Source organism: Spea bombifrons, chromosome 2 (assembly GCF_027358695.1).
Source record: "Spea bombifrons isolate aSpeBom1 chromosome 2, aSpeBom1.2.pri, whole genome shotgun sequence".
Classification (NCBI taxonomy): domain Eukaryota; kingdom Metazoa; phylum Chordata; class Amphibia; order Anura; family Pelobatidae; genus Spea; species Spea bombifrons.
The window spans coordinates 68,197,006-68,218,717 of NC_071088.1; the positions used below are offsets into that span (position 1 = coordinate 68,197,006).

Below are 21,712 nucleotides of genomic sequence, written 5' to 3' on the forward strand. Positions count from 1 at the left end.
TTTATATGGATAGAGAGACCTTTTAGGGATCTCTCGTACAACTTATGTATGCCAGGGATTCTCTCTATCTTTTCCCTTTGTAGGAAGAGGGAGAAACATTGTTTCTCGCTCACTTATCTCCAATCTCCTGCAGTGATCACACTGATCAGCGGGCAGGGCTCCTTAGACTTGCATCAGAAAGGAGGGTCTAGACAGACCCCGTGGAGTCTCCTGTCCTCCAGTGACGCCTGCCGGAAGGGAATGCCCAGTCGGTCATTCCTTTTATATAACTGTTACACACACACAGGGAAGTTCTTATGGGTGTTTAGGCGCAGCGTTTAAGGATGTACCGTTATGGTTATATCCTTCGAAGGAATGTTATTTACTGATACCATGACCAGAGCACAGGAGACCTAGGACGGCAACTAAAGTTTTAAGCATGGGCGCTTTACTTGAGTTTTTGTTTGTTTCTGTTCTGTTGGTAACAAAGCAAATGATGTTGCTTATCGTATTTAGGAGGTCATTCTATTTCCAATTAAATTCTGCTACATGTGCATAAACAGGAGCCTAAAAATATAGAAGGAATTTTGGTAAAATTACGGTTTATCTATTATAAAAAAATCTGTCCATGTTTCTTTACTTTGGTTTTTCTAATATTTTTCTCTTGTATTGATACATATTTCCAATGTTTAACTGAAAAAATTTGATCAAAAAGATTATTCAGAGTGCAGCAGCGCTTTATAAACAGCACTAGATTATGATTGAAGCAGCCACCAGACTTTGGATTCGATGATATATATATATTTGGTTTGCAGATGTTTGATGTGGTATGACTCACGCTGGGTGTGTGTTTGTGGCTACAATATCAGCATTCAGCCCACACACAAAACTAAAATGTCTTCCATGTTTTCATGTATTTAGGATTGCTTTCATTACGTTCTTATGATTATATCAAATATCACGTGTGGAAGGTGCTTGGAGTATACCATGCCAAAAGTCTAGCTCATGGTGACCACCTCAGGATTCCCTTTAAATTATGCTTTTGTGCCTTTTTCACATTAAAATTATATGAGCCTCAAAAGGATAATTGGTAACTGCTTCATGTCCTATCACATTAGCATGGTCTTGGCTTTAAAACTCCATGGTAGACCTTGGTGGGTATTCCTGTTGCAGAAGCTGTCTGGGGTTGTCTTATAAGTTCTAAAATAGCAACAGTAGAAACCGTGCCATTAAAAAGCAACTGTTTGAGTGCTATCATTTTGGATGATATGAATCAGAAGCGGATTTTTAGATCCCACAGGGTCTATCCAATTTGCTGTTTCATTTTTACATCTATTATTTCCATGTGTGGCTGGTAGGCACATCACTAATTTGTATTGATAAAATGTCCTCATGGTCATAAGCATATAACTTGACCAACTATGCAGTGAGAGATGGGAGGGATATTAAACACGTTTACTGGAAAAGAAGCTCCTGATATATTTGCTTTTCGAAGAGTTGTCACTGTTGCGGCATTGTTTAAGTACTCTTCCTTCTCCTCACCCAACTTTACAAAGGCTGTCTAAATCAAGAGCAACCAGGAAATTAAGGATGAGGGGAGATAAGTAGGAAAATCATCAAATCTAGATAAAGGGAATTTGACTCATCCCCCCTTGGCACACACAAAATGTGTAGGAATTATACTACATATTTTAATCTGCACAACACAGCATTGATTCAATAGATTTGGAAGTACACTATATGAATAAAGTATGTAGACACCCCTCCTAATTATTGAGTTTAAGGGTTTCAGCTACATTCAGTGTTCAAGCACATAGGCAGCCTTCTCCATAGACAAAATTGGCAGTAGAATAGCTTGTACTGAAGAGCTCAGCCTCTTATAAAATGGCGCTGTCATATGATGCCACCTTTGCCAGAAGTTAGTGAAATTGCTGCCCTGCTAGATATATCCTGGTCCAGAAGGTGCCATGGAAGCATCTAGGAGTAATAGCTTAGTTATGAAGCAGTAGTAGGTTTCTGGGTGCTGAAGTGCCTAAAACTCACCTGCTCTCAGTAGCATCACTCACTACAGCGTTCCAAACTGCCCCGAGAAACAACATTACCACAAGCATTATGTGGCGTGAGCTATTGAAAAGTTTGGTGGAGGATGGATAATGGTCTATTTTCAGGGTTTGAAATAGGCCCCTTAGTGAATGTTAATGCTACAGCATACAAAGACATTTTAGACAATTGTATGCTAATTGTATCAGCTTTATGACATCATTTTGGGGAGACCCTTTTCTGTTCCAGCATGACTGTGCCGCTGCGCACAAAAGGCAAGTCCGTATAGACATGGTTTGAGGAAGTTGGTCTGAAGGAACTTAAGTGGCCTGCACAGAGGCCTGACCTTAACCCCTCTTAACACCTTTGGTATGATTTGGAACTCCAATAGTTTGGGAATGGAATGTCCCGAAGCCCATGTCGGTGTGATGGCCACATGTCCACATACTTTTGATCATATGGTATATGTGCACAGCTGAAATGCAAGCAATGTTATTTTTTATGAGATAAAATAAGCAAACACAATATTTGATCAAATATGCAACATTCTGGGGCTATTAATTATTGTATGACCAAATTGACAATATTAATACATTTTCACAATAATAGAGCTACCCTATATTTTACCTCTGATCATACATTCTTTCAGCTCACACCAAAATGTATAATTCAAAATGAGGGATTATACCACAATGCGTGTCACATTGATTAAGATAAGGAGTTTCTACTTCTAAATTTCTTATACTATTAAAGCTAGTGATATACATAATCAGAAAATACTTGATGAAGAAGCTTTTTTCATCAAAGCTCATCTGTTTCCAATATTTATTTGATCAAAAAAAGAACAAAAAAAAGAAAACACCGATGGTTCTGACTCCATTATGTGTGTGTGTGTGAGTATAATACATATGTTTCCTGCCCAAAATATCTGACAGCACTGACTGTTACTATGGTAGGAACAAGTTAATTTACATGTTTCTCTCAAAGGGAAGATGGTAATTCCTATGTTGATGCATACTCTGGGAGTAAAATTGTTATTGTTTGTGCGTAGGTTTCTGATTGTGGTAGACTAGATTTCACATTTGCAAGGTTCTATTACATAACATTAGCGATTGCTGTATTTGTACCAAATATTAACCCCTTAAGGGTCAGGCTGTTTTCTTATTTTGTGTACCCTTTGTGACCAAGGCTGTTCGTTGCTCATGTTTAGCTGTAATTTTCTCCTCTCCCATTTAGTCTACCCACACAAGTTATATATATGTTTTTTCATATACCATTTTTTATCATATCATCTAATTTTCCTATAAAAGAAAAAAATACAAATTGAAAAAAATGACACTTTTTTTCTCACGCTTGAAACATATTTTACTTATCTAAAAAAGCTAACCTTTTATCTTTTTTATCTAAAAAAGTTTTTTTATCTAAAAAAACCTGCTAAATAGATTCTGCTATTTGTCCTGAGTTTAGAAATACCCAATGTTTTTTTATGGTTTTTTTTTGCTTTTTTTCTGCAAGTTATTGGGCAATAAGTACAGGTAGTGTTTTGCTATTTCAAAACCATGTTTCCCAAATCTGGTCATTCTGCCCCATGTGCTATTTTGGGTATCTTTGAAGCCGGCCAATGCAATTTACCCCATCAAACTATATTTTTGAAAACTAGACACCCCAAGGTATTTCAAATACTGGCATTTTAACCCTTTCCATGCACTAATTCTACTACAACCCTTTGTGGTAGTAATTAATTTTGTGTTTTTTATCATACAAATTGTACTTCAGGTATGGATGTACAGCTCCTGGAATATGTTAGCGTGAAACAACACACCGATATGTGTTCGGCAACATCTGCCGAGTACAATGATAAACCCAATGCATGGGTTTGTCAGGTTGTTTGGGAGGTAAAATGCCACATTTGGGAAGTGCGCATTTTTTAACTTGGAGCTTTGACATATGGTCCTTTTGCCACCATCTCCTATTTGGGACATCTTTGAAGATGCTCAGCCCCATTTACCCCATCAAATCATATATTTTTCAAAACTAGACACCCCAGGTTATTTCAGATGCTGCTCTCTTAACCCTTTCCATGCACTAATTGCACCACCAGCCTTTGTCAAAAGTTGTGATGGTATTATTTTGTGTTTTTTCCCATGCACATTGTACTTCAGGTATGAATTTACCACTCCTAGTATAAATCACTGTCAAACAACACCCCAATATGTGTTCAGCAACATCTCCTGAGTACAGTGATACTGTACAGTGATTGCTTTGTCTGGTTGTTTTGGGGCTAAAAAGCCACATTTGGGAAGTGCGCCTTTTCCCCCATTTTGGTCAGTATGTGCCTATCTTTGAACCCGGCCACTCCAATTTACCCTATCAAACCATTAAACCCAATTGGGTATTTTAAATGCTAGCACTTGCTCATAATAATAAACTTTATTTTTTATTTTACAAGTACAAGTACAATGCCGAGGGTCAGATAGAGTGATGTAAAGTATACTGCCACTGGGCTCTGGAGCAGTAGAAACAAGTTCTGTGAGTGATGAATCATGCTTCTCTGTTTGGTAGTCTGATGGGCTATTCTTGGTTTAACGGATGCCAGGAGAATGTTACCTGTCTGACTGCATTGTGCCAAATGTAAAGCTTGGTGGAGAAGATATAATGGTCTGGGGCTGTTTTTTAGGGGTTGGGCTAGGCCCCTTTCTTCCAGTAAAGGGAAATCTTAATGATTATGCATACAAAGACATTTTGAACAATGCTATGCTCCCAACTTTGTGGAAAAATGGGAAAGGCCATTTTCTATTCCAACATGACTGCACCACAAAGCAAGGTCCATAAAGACATGGTTGGATGAGTTTGGCATTGAAGAACTTGACTGGCCTTCACGGAGCCTTGACCTCACCTGGCAACTTTCAGGACTTAAAGGATCTGCTGCCGATGTTTTGGTGCCAGACACCTTCAGAGCTCTAATGGAGTCCATGCCTTGATGGGCCAAGGCTGTTTCAGTGACAAGAGGGGACCTACACAATATTAGGCAGGTGATCATATATATGTATATATATATAAACACAGAGTACTAACTACATTCGTCACTTCTCTACTGTATGTTTCCTGTGACCTGTAGCTCCCTCATTGAGTGGCAATCTGATCGGGTCCTGCAACGTGTTGCAATCATCCTCCCCCCTTGACCTGAGAATTGATGTAATTTCCAGGTGCGCAGTGTCAGTGAGTGCGCTGCCACTTCTGGTGCATAATTATTATTATTATTATTTATTGATTTATATAGCAACACTATATTCCACTGAACAGAATAGAATACACCACTCCACTGTTTTTTGATTTACTTATATGTGTGTATCCAATCATTGAGGTCTTTTATATATGTTGTTTTTATCTGTGTATTTCTTTTATTGAATGTTCTGTATATTTTTGTCTTTGTATATTCGTTTTATATTTATCCAAGCGCTGTCTCTTGTTTTCAGTCACTATATTCCACTGGCCTATCTCACATACTAATTTGTGTTCACACAAAAGAGCATACAATCTAGGGGGGATAAACGGATGAAAGTTGTCCATTTTGCGACTTAATTTCTAAATAATTTCTATTACAGTTTTTGGGCATACACGAGTTGTAATATACTAAATATTGGCATTTTATTTTTCATGTTTTCTAAATACATGGCATTCGACTTGAGGTTTGCGGGTGGCCTTTGTTATACACACACAGTACACATAGCTTCTTATTAGCATATGCGTTTGATAACAGCTGTTTAATATGGGTTTAAAATCATTCTTTGCCAACAACCAATCACAGCCACCTCCATTCACATACCTTAACCAACCAGCAAACCGCCCTTTTCACAGTGATGTCATTACTCTGTAAAGTAGGCGTAGGCAAAAATCTCAGGGAGGATGCGTCTGTAGTGTATGGAACTTAGCCAATAGGTAAAAAGTTCTGTCTGGCGAGGCGTGGTTACGACGATTGTTAAACCGAATACTATTGGTTACTGTCGTGTTTGCTGAAACTAGTGCGCAATTTCCGTTGTCAAGTGCGCAGGGATGGAGAGCCGGGCTTAGTGTGCGGCGGAGGCCTGGTCGCCCGGTGCACCGAGGGGGTATGAGCTCGGATTGAGAAAACCGGGCCAGCTGCACACCGAGGTGAGAAGATGGAGGGAAGTGGATTTTTATCGGGGGCGGGGGGCTGATGGTAAACGTAATAGGTTAAGGGTAATCAGTAGGTGCAGGTATGCGTAGCAGCTGGGGTATTCAGATGTTTGTAAATCAGCGCTGAGGGGGAGGGTGTCTGTTGTATAGGGGCATTAAACGGTCACTGGTGCGACTGGAGCAGTCATTTGTGTGCAGGGAGGCTGTTGGCTAGTATTGTGATGGTGTGGCGTTAAGGTAAACAGAGGAATAGTTGCACAGCAGCCCTGCAGCTATGTATGTATGTATGTATGTATGTATGTATGTATGTATGTATTAGTTGGAGCAATGCGGTTACCTAAGGTTATTGTGGTTTTGAAAAAATAAACTCTGTGCAAAAAACGCATCTTTTTCATTGGAACTGCATTTCTTCCAGTTATGGCTTCGATTGCATTATTGTTCTTGATGGAAAGCACAATAAGCTTGCATCATGTGTATCGGCTAGTGACTTCTCTGTAATGCCTGACTGCATTTCAAAGAACTTCTGGTAATTGCATTATACGCGTTCCTGCAAACACATGCTGAGCTGCACACGCATGGAGCTCAATTTGGGCAAGTGAGAAACTTGGTTTGCAGTAAACTGAAAGTCCACATGTGCTATTAAAGGGGCACCGCAGCCATTGTGTTCATTGTGTTCATGCATTTTATGGCTGCCCGGTCCCTTTAAACTTTCGCTGTGTCTTCCTTTGCAAATGCATGGGGGGTTCCAAAGAATTTCCCCAAATGCTTTTGTCCCTTTCCCCACATCCCAGCCATATGCCGTGCAGGAGATGTTCTGCCAAACGTGTGTTCTCCATGCATGTGTGATATAGTCTCCTCCAGCCAGCACACGCGCTGGGGTCCCAAAAGTGCTCCCATCGATTTAAATAGATGTGCTTTCTGGCCCTTTGAGTGGCTTTTGGAAGCCAATCATTTGCAAGAATTGTCAGGCCATGGAGGAGGGCAGCTTTTCTATTTTATGAAGAATGCGTTTTCAAGGAGTACCTTAATAAGCATTCATCTTTCTTGGCTTTTTAAAGCTTGTAAGGTTTAATGCAGACCCCTTCTCTGGAATTCCCTTGCTTGTTCTGCCAGACTTTGTCTCTTGTATGCACCTTGCAAAAGCTTTGACCTCCCCCCACCCCCCAAGAAGCGTACAACCTTTCTTCCTAACACTCTCAGCCATCATCCTATTCAAGCCATCAGAAGGACCAACAACCTCTACAGATTTTCCTGTCTCGACCAATTCATCCCCATCCAAGCAGTCCTCTCACTTCCACCGATTAGATTGTAAGATCACAAGAGCAAAGCCCTCTAATCCTTTTGTACCAGTTTGTTGTTTGTGATGTTCAAATACTTTGCTGACTCTGTTTTAACATCGCTACAGAATCTGCTGGATCTATATATATAAAAAAAAATTGCAATGGGCATGTGATGGAATTCTGTCAGAACTATTTTCATGATTTTTGCCAGATAATCCCTATTGTGTTAGTGCTGCAGAATGGCCTGGTGCTCTATAAGTAAGGTAAAATGCCATGAAAATAATTAAAATTAATAGATTAATTTTCCTTTTTCCGGAAATGCATTTTTTCTTTCAACGATTGTTGTGCAATACTGACCAATTCATCAAAGTATTGATTGTGTTTTCACTTGAGATCATGCCTCGGTAATCCCATTGACACAAACTGGATGTTATTTGTCCTTAGGCGGGATATCCCTCGCACCCCTGCTGGGGCAAATAGCAGTGTTGTCCTTTTATAACACAAAAATAACTTTGTGGAATGTGCCAATGCAAATTTAAATTGCGTTATGCAGATTTATAGAAAATTAGATTTTTGTGGGCAAAATGTCCAAATACAAACACTTCTAGACTGTTATCTAGTCCTCCAATTCAGTAGGTCCATAGACTATAGCAATCGACATAATGGAAGTGTAACATTCTGTTTTCAGTCCCGATAAGACATGCTCACATCTTTACACCAAAGTGTAAAATACTGGGACAATGTTCCTATTTTATTTTCACACCCAATTTCAAGCAGTGACTGCATATTACTTAATTTGTCTACAATCTACAGCAGTTATTACAAGTTTACATAAGTTGTTAGGACTCAGCTGCCTATACATGCTTTTGCAGGGTGTGTTAATTATATAGCTTCTGCAATAAGATGTTTTACTATCGCATGCCTTTTAACCATTAAATATTTTTTGTTTTTTTATACACTGTGAAATAGTGTGGCATGCTAATCTATTACACTGTGTTTGGCCAAGTTGTTGAGTGAAAATTCTATTTTCTATCTATTTTTCTTGTGTGTTTCGAGTTTGTATGGGCATCTGCAGAAATTCTAGAAATATTTTTTTCAAATGATTGCCCACTTATTAAATGTTACGATTAACTATGTTTTTTTTTTTTTTTCTTTTGCAAAGTTTTTAAAAGCAAGTGGTTCTTTTGGTTAAGTATGTGTCAGCCTAACCTTGCCTTTAGTCAATGCACTCACCTGTCCCTATGTATTCTGTGATGTTAGTTTCGGTTTTGTGGCAGAGTCTGCGTGTTCTCAGCTTCTCCTCCTCCAGTATTGCATCACATTTACAGCGTATCCCGTGTCATGTTACACGCTCCTGTGTCCTGTCATATTCTGGATTTTGCATACACTCTTTACGCATTACGGTTAGCTATATAATCGTATATGGCCAGAGAACAAAGCCTTGAATTGGTGTTTAACTGCTGGAGACTCACCACTTTCCTCGAGGAAAAGTTCTGACTAAACTATATATATATATATATATATATATATATATATATATATATATATATATATTATTATTATTATTATTTTTTAGTGTTTGGCAAGTTTTCAGCTATTCTTTATTGTAGTGGTTAGAATCCACATGGTATTGTCCTTTTGTCTGGCATATTATAAATGTTTGGGTATGTTAAGCAATAACTAAAATAATTAGTTCTTTGAGGTCTCTCCTAGGGCCTTGTGACTTTTTTATTGATTCTCAAATTGAATCAAAAAACCTTAAATATTTTTTTTTATATGTTTAAAAAATAAAATGTTCTGAAGTGTTGATTAATGCTCTGCACGCCAAGCTGTGCACATTTGCCTACCTACTGAAGTCGAATCTTTGCAGGGCCCTAGTCTCTCCAACTAATCCTACTTTAACCAACCTGTGCCTAACCTTTCACCATTACTTGCTCGTGCCTCTCTACATTTGTTTGATTATTCGCTAAATAGCGTTTGCAGGAGAGCTGCGAGAGACTGCCTGGTTTCGCTATGCATTACAAAGGGCAAATGCCAGTGAGCTCTATATAATGGCTTATAATAAGGCATAGCTAAGTAAGTGAGCGGAGTTACAAGAAATCTCCCTCAATACATCTGCACTTTGTCTTGGACCTTATGGGAGATGCTCACTGGGGATGTATATATATAATTTTTATTATGTTTTGTTTTTAATCCTTCTTCTGTAGTTGAGAGACTGGGATCAACCTTTGCATCAGTTATGGGAATTACTGTGTATTACTTTAACTGGTTAAGCAACAAAAACTAACCTCTGAGCATGTATGGAAAATCTGATTCGACACTTAGATAAAGATTGAAGTGTGCAGTTAAATGCGGTGACTCACTTGTACATTAAACTTTCTCTCGAGGTTCCCAAGGCAAAATGTGATGCATCACCAGCTTGTGTTGTGGCTGTGTAAACAGGGAACCCTAGCGTCTCTCAGCCTTTATGTGTACACTGCTTCCCTTCAGAAGAACACCTTGCTTCCCTCGCCTGCGTGGATCTTTAACCGTCGGGTAGGGTATACTGATTGAACTCATTAGAAATCAGTCAGTTAAGCTTGCAGTATTTTAACTCGCCGAGCGAAAAGCTCGAACATTTGGATTTTGGCTTATTTTCCCAAGGTTCCACACATCTGATTCACTCTCTTTAGGCCTGTCCTAACTATTGGATACACTATTAATCACGGTCAAGTAATTGGCTTCATAATTAAATAGGGTTTTGGGTGGCATAATATATTCAGAACTTGCAAATCGATGTCACATTGTCTGCCATGGGAATGTTTTAGAGATCTGTACCTCCCCTGCTCTGTTAAAGTGTTTATAATCGGTTACTAAAATCCATTTTTGTCTTGTATAAAAGCTAGCAGTATGCCGCCTTTTGTGGCATGGGCAACAAACATTTTCGTGGGTTTAGACCAGTTGTGTCATATGTGTGGCAAGTTTATTACCAGAGCCTTGTTGGGGTCTATTCACTAAAGAGGGTTAAATATATACCCTTAAAAAGATAGGCAGCTAAATAAAAGTAATCAGATAAATATGAAAACAATATACTATATGCAGACTAGCAGGAAAGGACTAGAGGAATGTGATATGTGTTTCCATTATAAACATCCACATTTATAAAATCACATGTCGGTGCAGTTTTTATGCTACTCTAAGACCTTTATTCAACGCTTTATATTTTTTCTGTTAGTTCTCCAGCACATGGCCCTGAACGCGAATGTTTTTTATGTAATGTGTATCCTTTTTGCAGAATTATATTCTTGTAGCTTCTTAACACTGTGCTATCCCCCGCCTCTGTTAGTCCCCTTATATAACCCTTTTATCCTGTCGGCTTTGGTGTACTGCTTGCCTAAAGCCGGGCTGGAAGCTAGCTTGTATGGAAAGAACGTGTTCCCACGCACCTCTGAATAAACGTAAAAGGGGCTTTGTTCTGGCATAGCTGCTCTTATACACACACAGACGTGTTTGAGTCAATTGTCACGCTCCTCGGCAAAGTATCTCTAACAGCAGCATGTACATTCCTGTGATTTGTCTGCTCAAACGCCATTCTTTTTAACTTTTTTTGTGTGCAGTATTAGAAGCGTCATTGCTAGGACTGTTGAATACACATACGTTTTACCGACATTCCTTCGATGGAAGATATTTCATTGTTCTGTCATGTGATACAAAATCAGGCCTTGAGAGGTTAATGCCGTAGGAACTGAAAATGCTTTGTAAAAGTTTTTTTTGTTCATGTGATTAAGCCTTCAGAGGAAAGAAGCAAAACTACCTTTTTATTTTAACACGTGTGGGATGTTAAATTTTAGTCTAGAAAACAAGGAAGCCATGCATATTAAAATACTACATTTTTTTTTTGTATTTTTTTTTTATTATAACCTAAAATAAGTTATGAAGCTTATGAACAATGGGGATACGTTGCATAAATAAAAAGCTGACCTTTTAGAGGAAAATGACTAAATTAAAACAACTTAACTACGGTATATCTTGCACAGATTCAAGGGCAAAGTAATAGTCATTCCACAATTGAAAGAAAAAAATACATTTTTATGATTACTCTAGTATGCATTAAAAAAAAAAAACTGCAGCTCCCCTACTACTTTATGGTACTCTTATCATTGAGTGGCTGTAGGAATGGGGACAGGGCAGTCTGCATTTACAAGGGGAGCACCATAATTATTTAAAGGGAGCTGTCAGCTGTCCTATGTAGTGCATATTGTCATACACATGTATAGTTCAGTTTCTGGTTTTCCTGTCGTGCCTAACTGAAATGCATGTATTTTTGCTTGGGGAAACATGAAGCCATTGAAATAAGGGACGACTATGGGGCTTTTTGGGCACCGGATTTGGCATTTGAACGGTCGGGATATTAGCCACATGATTCTTTAACTGACTTTGTTGCGAATGCGGTACAAGTCCAAAAATAAATGCTTAACGTAGATTCTAACAGCCGTCTAGTGACCCCGCTTGAAATACTGACAGGTGGCAGTCAATTCCTTGTGAGTTGTGCTCGCTAGGAAAGATCGCCTGAAACCTGGCCATTTACGTTATTTATATTTGCAGTGTTGAGTGGGAAAGTACATTTCCCCTCTGGCGTTGCACATCTGTGTGTGGGAGCAAAGTGCTGCAGAGCTTCAGGAAAACGCGAGGAGTAAGTGGGATCTTGTGGCGCTTGCAGTTTGGTAATTAAGATTTGAATGACTTTCTTTTTACACACTGTTGAGTAGGAAAAGCTGTTGTATCTTCTCTGTTCCTCCAAGTAGAATTAGCACAGGGGTTACAATTGTTAGTGGATATTTATTTTGGGACTTTATTTTGGTGAAAATATTAAACATTGGTGTTCAGTTGAATAGTCCTAATGCAGTTGTCCACAGGTAGGTAGATTATACACATTAAATGGATAGACTTTATAATATTATAATATTTGGCATATAGCCACTTCATAAAATACTGTGCATCCCTTCGGTCTGTTGGAGTGGCTTGACACCGGATACTAGGGGGTTTTCAGAAAGTGATTTTAGTAGCATAGCAACCAATAGAATGATCCGATCATCAGGAACCGCCCACTAGTGTTATGGCGATGAGATCACTTTTTAAACTTTGCACTCTAATTTTTTTTTCTCTACATAAGCATGTGCGTCGGTCGATATTGTAATTGTTTTCTCGCAATGTAATGCAATACCGTAGTGGAGGCAAGAATATGTTCTAACCTAAAGCTTCTGAAATGTCTTTAAATAACGCAGGGTTTTTTCAACCTGTGGAGTGAGTATGTTTGGATACTTGGGCATTGCGTAAACTACAAGCTTGCAAAGGAAAATTCATCATTTCAGGCCTCTATGGTAGGCTTTTGGATTCTGACCCGCTGAAATCCCCAATATGTGTATCCTGTATGTAAATACTTCTTGTAGACTTTTAGGATGCACATGAGGGGCAGATTTTATACGTTCACATGGTGAGTGGTTCGATGGAGACCCTTGTCTGGAAGAACAAGAGAACTACATTTGACGCTGGTTTTGCAATGACTGATACTTGCATTAAGCTCCCAGCCCCAACTAAAACGTCTGATCCAGGCAGGGAGCTAACCATGAAATTGTAAAGAACCAATGTTGGTTTCGGTAAATGAAAACACCTGATTCAATAAGTAGCTCGACCCTTTCCTTTTTGTTTAATATATGTTTATGGAGGTGATGTAATAATGACCTCATCCTTTTTTTTGCAGCTTGCATGAAACATAAAGGGTTTGATAAGCAATCTCTAGATGCTCATTAAATACACAAGGGTGTGTAAAGCTGAAGTGAAATGCTATGTAAACTGGGAAAGGTGTTATTCTTTCTACATATCCTTTTTCAATATGCTGGAGGAAAAAAACAATCGCCTTTTAACACTTAGAGTCCTATATAAAGATCGGTTTCATGCAATGTGGTGTAATCGGTAGGAGCATTCAAGTTTCTACTAAAACATAACCATTGTGATGCTAGAAACTATAGTCTGTGCTCTGTGTGTTTAACATTTGTATGTGGCAGAGAGGAAGAAAAGAGGTTTTCTTTCCGTTCTTGTTAATCCACTTGCAGTTCTTAAGGCTGAGCGTTTCCGTTACATGCTGCTTAAAGCTAGTTTTGCTTATGAAAGCAGCCAGGGCTCCATCTGTTTAGAAACAGACTGTTCAATCTGTGTTTGGATGGAGTGATGTGGTTATCGTTTCACTTACGCTTGCATCTCCCTTTGCCGGTATAGAGGATGAAGAGAAGACTCTCTGAGAGGGATGCCGGGGAAACCTCCTCCAGGTCAAAGGCCCTATGTACCACTATCTCCGGAAGCAACGCAAAGCGGGCCGGACCATTCATTCTGGGTAAGCTTGCAGGCCACTTGTAGTAACAAGTCGTATGATTGTATGGTATACTTTGTTTTTTTGCAGTCAGTATAGTCCCTCATGGAATTGTCAGCTCATGCCGATGTTATTATGTTCCTGTGTTAGGCTTAGTGTGGAAATGTGTTCTTTCTCTGTCTCCTTTAAGTTATTCTGCGTATTTATGTATGTCTGTTAATTAGGTATACTAAACGTGTCTGTTTAGTTTATGGAATGCATCAATTTGATTTGACCGTCCCTACCATAACTGTTGGATATGGTGACATTGGGCTTTACACACTAAATGGAAGCTTGTGATTTCCACTCATTGAATTTACTATGCATATAAAGGGCCATCCTTATTTAATTTCTCTGCAAGAAGGACCTGCTTGCATAATGACAGATTATTCAAAAAAATCAAGAAAGATTTTCATACTGCAGAATCTCACTAGGTTTGGCCCTTCATAACGCATAATAAAGTGAGTGAGGTGAAACTCTTTACTGAATAATTTTCATGGCCAAGAAGAGCCTTCACAGTGTTGCTCAATTACCTTGAATAACTTTCCAGCATTTTTTTTTCATTTTGTTACTGTAAAATGACAGCTTATTTTTTTATTTTTTGCTTGCAATTGAACATTAACACGAGTCTGCCTTAGATCTGCATATTCTATGATGTTGGCATATGCACATTTTGATTGTTTCTGTTTCTGGCTAGGTCCCCGTTTAGGAAACTCTCCTGTGCCCAGTATTGTACAATGCCTGGCAAGAAAGGATGGAACAGATGACTTCTACCAGTTAAAGGTGAGTTGTTCTTCACAGGAAAAAATATTCAGTTTTATTATTAGTGTAATAGTAAACTGGAGTCCCTACAAGTGAGGGGATAGGCCGACCATATCCCTACTTTGGTTTGGGTGGGCCATGCTAGTGACAGCCAGGACTCTCCTGTTAGCAGGGGCCAGCATTGCAGGTTCTGATTTGATTGACCAAGTGTAACAGTTTTGCTAGCACTTTAGCTAAACTTTTTTATTTTATTTATTATAGATAACTGCTTAACTAACATGATCTATAAGCAACACAATTGAAACATTCACTTTAGGTTCTATTAATGAGATGGTCGTGCCCATTTGTTTTGGGTGTTTGTTATGCCAGAGTTTTCACAAATGTTTCAAGGCGTCTTACTCACCTCCCACTAGACTCCTGTCACAAATTCTGTTAAATGAAACTTGCGTGTACGTTTATGTACTTACATGTGAGCCTAGTACATTAGGTTGCCAATGTCATCAAGGTAAACGGGGGTTACACACTTCATTTGTTCAGCTGCCCTTGAATAAAAGCCTTAGTGATCCTCAGTAAGCCGCTATAATGTAAAAGCCACTATCTTTTTTTTATTATTATTTATTTATTTTATTTTTTTTTATCCAACAGATCCTGAGCTTGGAGGATAGAGGAGATAAGGTGGGGGAAACTCAAGAGGAACGGCAAGGCAAAATGCTACTGCACACAGAATACTCTCTTCTGTCCCTACTTCATAACCAGGATGGAGTTGTACATCACCATGGCCTTTTCCAGGTAACTGCATTATCTGCAAATGTGCCTCATCTAGAGTGCTATTGGAAGGTTGCTGCTTCAATGACTTGCATTAATTTAACCGTCTTGGTATTGTGGGCTTTCAAATTCCTTGACGGAGGAAGTGGTTACTGATATGTTGAGGAGGAGGGAAATCTTGCATGAATACCTGGGTCTTGTTCATTGTATTTGCTTTATTCACATACTGCTACGTGTAATCTACCAGTGCACTAGTGTCAGTCTTGTTAATTTTAGTATGTATTTAATCTACATACTTGCCTTATCTCTGTGTATCTCGTATTAATGATTGCCTCTCCCGTTTCCCTTGGATCTTCAGGACCGGACATGTGAGATTGTTGAAGATGTCCTGGATGCCAACAAGCTGATGAGAAAGACTCGGAAACGGATATGCCTGGTGCTGGACTGCCTCTGTGCACACGACTTCAGCGACAAAACTGCCGATCTCATCAACCTGCAGCATTATGTCATAAAAGAGAAGCGACTTGGGGAGAGAGAAACTGTGGTGATATTTTATGATGTTGTGAGAGTTGTGGAAGCACTGCACAAGGTAAGATCATTGCCAGATAGTAACCTTAATTGGGTGTGATAAGTGCCAACTGGCTAGGCATTTTGGTTCCTGTTGCTGCTTTCTTGCATCTGTGTAATTTTCTTACTGTTGCTGATCTTTGAAATGACTTGCTATGCATGTACAGAATTATTTGTTGAGGTGATATTCTGTCTTATACTTTTGGTCTCTAATTTAGAACTGTAAACCATATGTCCACCCAATGAATGCAATCTATAATGCTGTAGAACAGCTCTCTTAAGCTCAGGTACATTAATACTAACCCATATTCGCTGTTAATGGCACTGTCAAAAGCACAGTGTAAAAGGGTTTGTTATTTCGAAAACCCATCATTCTCTTTGGTGTATTAATGTCGGCATTGAACATGTTTTGGCTGCATTTAGTATACTGGATGATGTAGGATCTTGACCAGGTTTTGTTTTATTCTACAGAAAAACATTGTGCATAGAGACCTGAAACTTGGTAACATGGTGCTGAACAAGAGGTAAGGTTGTTTTGTCTTAAATTACACCAAAATGTAGCTCAGAAGATCCTAAGCTTGCTGGTTTATTTACACCATTCAAAAGTTTGAGATCACTTGGATTAGCTTTCTCAATGTGCCATTGGAACACATGAGTTATTGCTGCTGATGATCTGTACACCTATAAATATATTCCATTATAAATAATCTGTTTCCAGCTACAGTAGTCATTTACAACATTAACAATGTTTGTACCTCCAATAACCAAAAAAAATACTGCACATCCTTCCATTAAATGCATATGCATTTAACATGAAAATAGGGGTGTCATGCTTCTTACTACACATGCCCTGTAGCCATCTTGTTGCTTTGTAATCTCTGCTGCCCACATCGCAGACATCGGCAAAATAATTGATGCTCAGATCTGTAACTAGAGCACATGGAAATGTGCAATCCAAAAAATAAAAACCAAACATTTTAAATGCAGTTCTTTTATTTATTTATTTTTTTTTGTTTTCCTTCATCTAAAAATGTACCTTTTTTTTTTCCCTTAATCTTAGGACTCATAGAATAACAATCACCAACTTTTGCCTTGGCAAACACTTAGTAAGCGAAGATGACTTGTTGAAAGATCAGCGGGGAAGTCCAGCATATATCAGTCCTGATGTGCTTAGCGGTGAGTAATATACTTAAATTCCAGGGCAATGTTCTGGATGTGAACCATTCTTTGTGTAAACGGCTAACTATTCGTGCTGCTTGCACCACCTATTAGTATTATTGATTTTTATAATTAAAAAAAAAAACTATATATGTAGTGAAATATGTATTTGTACTTCTCCCTGTGGGCACATACTGTAGCTCTGCAGGGTTCCCATTTTTGCTTAATTGTGCAATTATTCATTTGTGTGCCTTTTAGTTTTCACAATCTTCTTTCCCTCACGTGCTTGGTAGAATTCCTGGGAAAGGTGACAGGCTTAGGTTTTTTTTTATGAATTGCTGTCCTACGAAAAGTCCATAGAAAAGATGCATAATATGCTGCGGCCTGTGCCTGTGTGTCTTGAAGGCCGCTAATTTACCTTTTCTTTGGCATATGTAGGTCGACCATACCGTGGGAAGCCAAGTGACATGTGGGCCCTGGGAGTGGTCCTTTTCACCATGCTGTACGGACAATTTCCGTTCTATGACAGCATACCTCAGGAACTCTTCCGCAAAATCAAAGCTGCAGAGTACTCTATCCCAGAGTAAGTGTGCCCTGTGCTTATGACTGTGTTCAGTGCTGCATGATTCTTTTTAAATGTTTTTAATTAAAATTTAAAAAGTAAAAACATTTTTGTAACATAACAAATACAAAATTATACATAGTAAATACAAAAGCATACTTGAATTTAACAGCATATAGTCTGCATGATTCTAATACGGTTTTAATCCCCGTTTGTTTCCAAAATGGAGGACATCCTGAATAAAAGAACTTGTCCTATTTGATTTAAGATTATTTTTCTACGCTCTGCTTACCTTAATCATGCATACCGCTGTACCATTTCATTTATGGTCTTTTATTTTCTTATCGTTAGAGATGGGAGAGTATCTGAAAACACTGTGTGTCTCATACGCAAATTGCTGGTTCTAGACCCTCAGCAGCGTTTGACTGCTTCCGAAGTCCTAGAGTCTCTTGGTGGCATAATCTCTTCATGGTAAGTGAGCTTTGCTCTAACCTGGAAAAAAACAAACTACATTTTCACACTATCTATAGAAACCTTTATTAATTGGTGAACCCTGTAGTTGTGTTGTAGCTTGTTTGTGAGCGAATGAGAGTGACACAATGCACAGAAGTTCATTGCGCATACATAAAGGATAACTTCCAACAGCTACATACAAGAATGATGGCTGATTAGCCTTTTATATAGCTTTGTATTTTAGGCACACAGTTTGATTTTGTTAAATCCTAATTAACTGGGTGCTAGCAATAACCATAGTTAATAAAGATGGACAAATATTCAAATCCGCCACATCAAAGCATCCCATGGGAGGTGAGAAAAACGGCTGTTACATTTGCCAAATAGTGAAGTAGGCTTTAAATAGTTTGCCTGTTTAACCCTTAATGTGTTGCAGGCTTACAAACGTTAAAGGTGTTAAGACAAATATGTTGGCTAAATTTAACAACTCAAATGTACCCACTCAAACATTAGAATATTTTAAAGGTGTATAGTTAATGAGAGAATTGCCTTCACCCCTATACAAATGTTGGTAGGCCGAGCCCATACCGCATGGTATGTGTATTGCTTCATCAAGCACACTTATGTGAAATAAGAAAATCTGTCTTCAATTATCCTGCCAGTTCTTGCACTCAAGCATCCCACTTTTAAAACCAGCCCAAACTCTAGGCTTAGGTGCTACTTAAGGAAGTGTTCTTTAGGCCGGGAGGTTGTTCCACTTATCTACCACCCTCCCAGTGGATAGGTTAAATGGTTCTTTTCCATCACATTCAGTTTCATGTACTTGGCCCATGTGGTTTTGTTTTATCCTGATTTTATTTGAATTGCCAGGTTTAGAATCTCAGTTTACATATTGGACGCTAATTTCAGTTTCACAAGTCCCTCTAGATTTATCTTTGCGTTGAAGGCTGCTGAGGTATTTTTTTCATATTTTCCCCCCTCTTCTTTTGGATGATATCATCAGGCAGTCTATGTCGTCTCTCAGCGGCCCATTACAAGTTGTTCCTGACATTGATCACGTGACAAGCCCAGAAAATCCTCAAGAGGTAAACTTCGTAGGAAACGAGCCTGGCCAGATTGACTTAATTGCAAAGTAATATTAATAGTAATCATAGTCCATAGTATTGTCCAGTTCTTTTTATCTGTCTATTGATAAAACCTGTATGTATCGATGCAGTTTCTGAAGGGAAGTTATGAGGAGACTACAACTTGCATGCATTTTAAATAAAAGGATTATCTGTTAAAATGCAGGGATTACTAGCTGGGCAGCTTTTGAATTAAAAAATTGTTTACTTGTTTTGTAGGCAAAAGTTACAGAAGAATCTTCTCAGTATGAGTTTGAGAATTACATGCGGCAGCAGCTGCTACTGGCAGAAGAGAAAAACACAATCCATGAAGCAAAAAGCTTCCCACAGAAACGTCACTTTGGAAATTTCCCCCCCATTAGAAGACTGGGGTATGATGCTCAGCCCATGAGCCCTTTGGACGCTGCCATTCTGGCCCAGCAATACCTTCCTCCTCCACACATAACTCTCCCCAGCCCTCACTAACGTGTTGCGTCTCAAAGCGCTTCATCTTTGGGGAAATCTAGGTTGGGGGAATATCTTTCAATGCTGAAAGGTTTACACGGTGCTATATTTCTCCTCCCCCACACCTGCTTTTTTTTTTTTTTTTTTTTTTTTTTATTACACCTTGATGAGTATCATTGCACACAAAGTATCCTGGCCTTTCCCTTGCCTTTTAAAGCAATACACTTTCCAGCACAAAAAAGAAACAAAGTAATGTAGCAATCTTATTTGTGAAGACTCCGATATGCACCGTAACACACGCATACCTTTTTCCCCTTTTTGCATTGTGGATGGTTCATGGACACTGGGTTATTTGGGTACAACTGCAGAGATATGTTGGTGGAGACATTGCCTTGCAAAACCTGTCACTTTAACTTTGCCCAGTGTTGCAGAAGGACATGATCCCATTGCAGTTTTTTGTGATTGCCTTGTCCCATGCTCCCCCCAATAGTTCTACACATAGACATTAAATCTACCTCTCTTATTAGCATTGAGTTTTAAACATACAGCATTAGGAGTCTATGGAGCATATTTTCTCCTTTTTATTTGCTATATTCAGTTTTGTCCCTCTGCTTACCTAACAGGGTGACATCACCTAGCTAATATGTGTACATATATAAATATATATGTCCTTATATAGAGATATATATTTGATATTGAACATCCTTTGGATTGCAATATCCTCTTAGAATAAGCTGTGTTATAACCTGCTAGGCTTATAACATCCCATATGCTCTTTCCCTTGTTGTCTGACAGTTCTATTTTATTCCGTATGGTATTGGTTGTGTATTTATTCTAATTATCAGACTATCTCTCTGTCACTATACAAAGCACGGGGTGGGTGAGTTAGGTTTCACATTTTATCCCAATGGACTAATAACTGTGTTGAGCTTGCTTGGGTTTAGTAAGTCTAGATGTACATGCAAGCAAAATGTGTTTGTTTTTGATCTCAGGTCTCCCTAAAAGTAGGCTGTGACTGCTTTCCCAAATACTAATTACAGGAACCGTTAATGAAGACTTTTTCTTCCTGTTAGAAAATACGCATTCTCACATGGTATCCCCCCCTCCATTGACATTGTTTTTTCTTTCTGTATTGTTACTTGAAATTGGAAGATCTTGTCTCCTCACCATTATTGGTGCTCTGACATTATTTGTGCCATCTTCACCACCCAAACCTATCTTGCGCACAGAGCATCACAGAGTTGGAAACTTGCTCTGCTGATGAATGGAATAGCGTGCAGAGTGCTAATGAGAGAGTATAAAGGTTTCCAACACCTGAGCCATTTTTCATGCCATTATCTTGCCATGATAATTTTGTGCCCTCCAACTGTATTTCATCACCTGGAAGCATGTGACTCCCCCCATTACTCCCTTCCCTCTTGCCCAATACCTTTTTACTTTATATGAAGCCTGTCCCTTTTGAGATGTCTTACATTTCATACAGAACTTACTGTGGCACACGTACTTCTGGCAGTGGTCAATTAAATCTGCCACTGGCCTATGTCATTTAATCTATCCCCCTCAAATACCAAGGAAACAAGTTAGTTACCTGAGAATGCTTTTTCCATATACCGCAAAGTTAATGGCAGATGTAGGTTCAAATCAACCATTACTTTTAACATTGCTTTCAAAGTGTGATCTGTTGAAACCAAATCATTTCCCAATGACCTATCACCTCCTGTTCCACTGAAATTCAGGTTGTCTTATTCTGCTTCAAATTCCATATTTGTCCTCTTGGCCTCAAGTTCAGAAAATTATAAAATGAGTAGAGGCTATTTTGTTTTGTTTTCTTTTTTCACCTCTCGGTGAATTAGGCTCCTGGGTATTACAGAGAGATTTGCAAGTCCTCGTGTTTGCCAGGATCTCTGTGGACCTCTTCCACGAAAGAAAGTTAAGGCAATTGGATTCCAGTCCTGCTTCCTAGTACTATGAAATGTGGCGATAACATAATTTTCTTTTGTGTGTAAGCTGAAACTAGTAGTGTATCCAGTAAAGC

General features: G+C 38.8%; 1 protein-coding gene across 1 annotated transcript; it reads left to right on the top strand.

Moving 5' to 3' along the window:
* The first annotated feature begins 6,051 nt into the window (after nucleotides 1–6,051).
* On the top strand, nucleotides 6,052–19,722 carry STK40 (serine/threonine kinase 40). The gene is made up of 11 exons (XM_053454656.1): nucleotides 6,052–6,171; nucleotides 13,713–13,827; nucleotides 14,540–14,625; nucleotides 15,250–15,393; nucleotides 15,728–15,958; nucleotides 16,408–16,460; nucleotides 16,997–17,112; nucleotides 17,533–17,677; nucleotides 18,008–18,127; nucleotides 19,113–19,194; nucleotides 19,453–19,722. The coding sequence occupies exons 2-11, from the start codon at nucleotides 13,716–13,718 to the stop codon at nucleotides 19,696–19,698; spliced, it is 1,335 nt and encodes a 444-aa protein (XP_053310631.1). The 5' UTR covers nucleotides 6,052–6,171; nucleotides 13,713–13,715; the 3' UTR covers nucleotides 19,699–19,722.
* The last annotated feature ends 1,990 nt before the right edge of the window (nucleotides 19,723–21,712 follow it).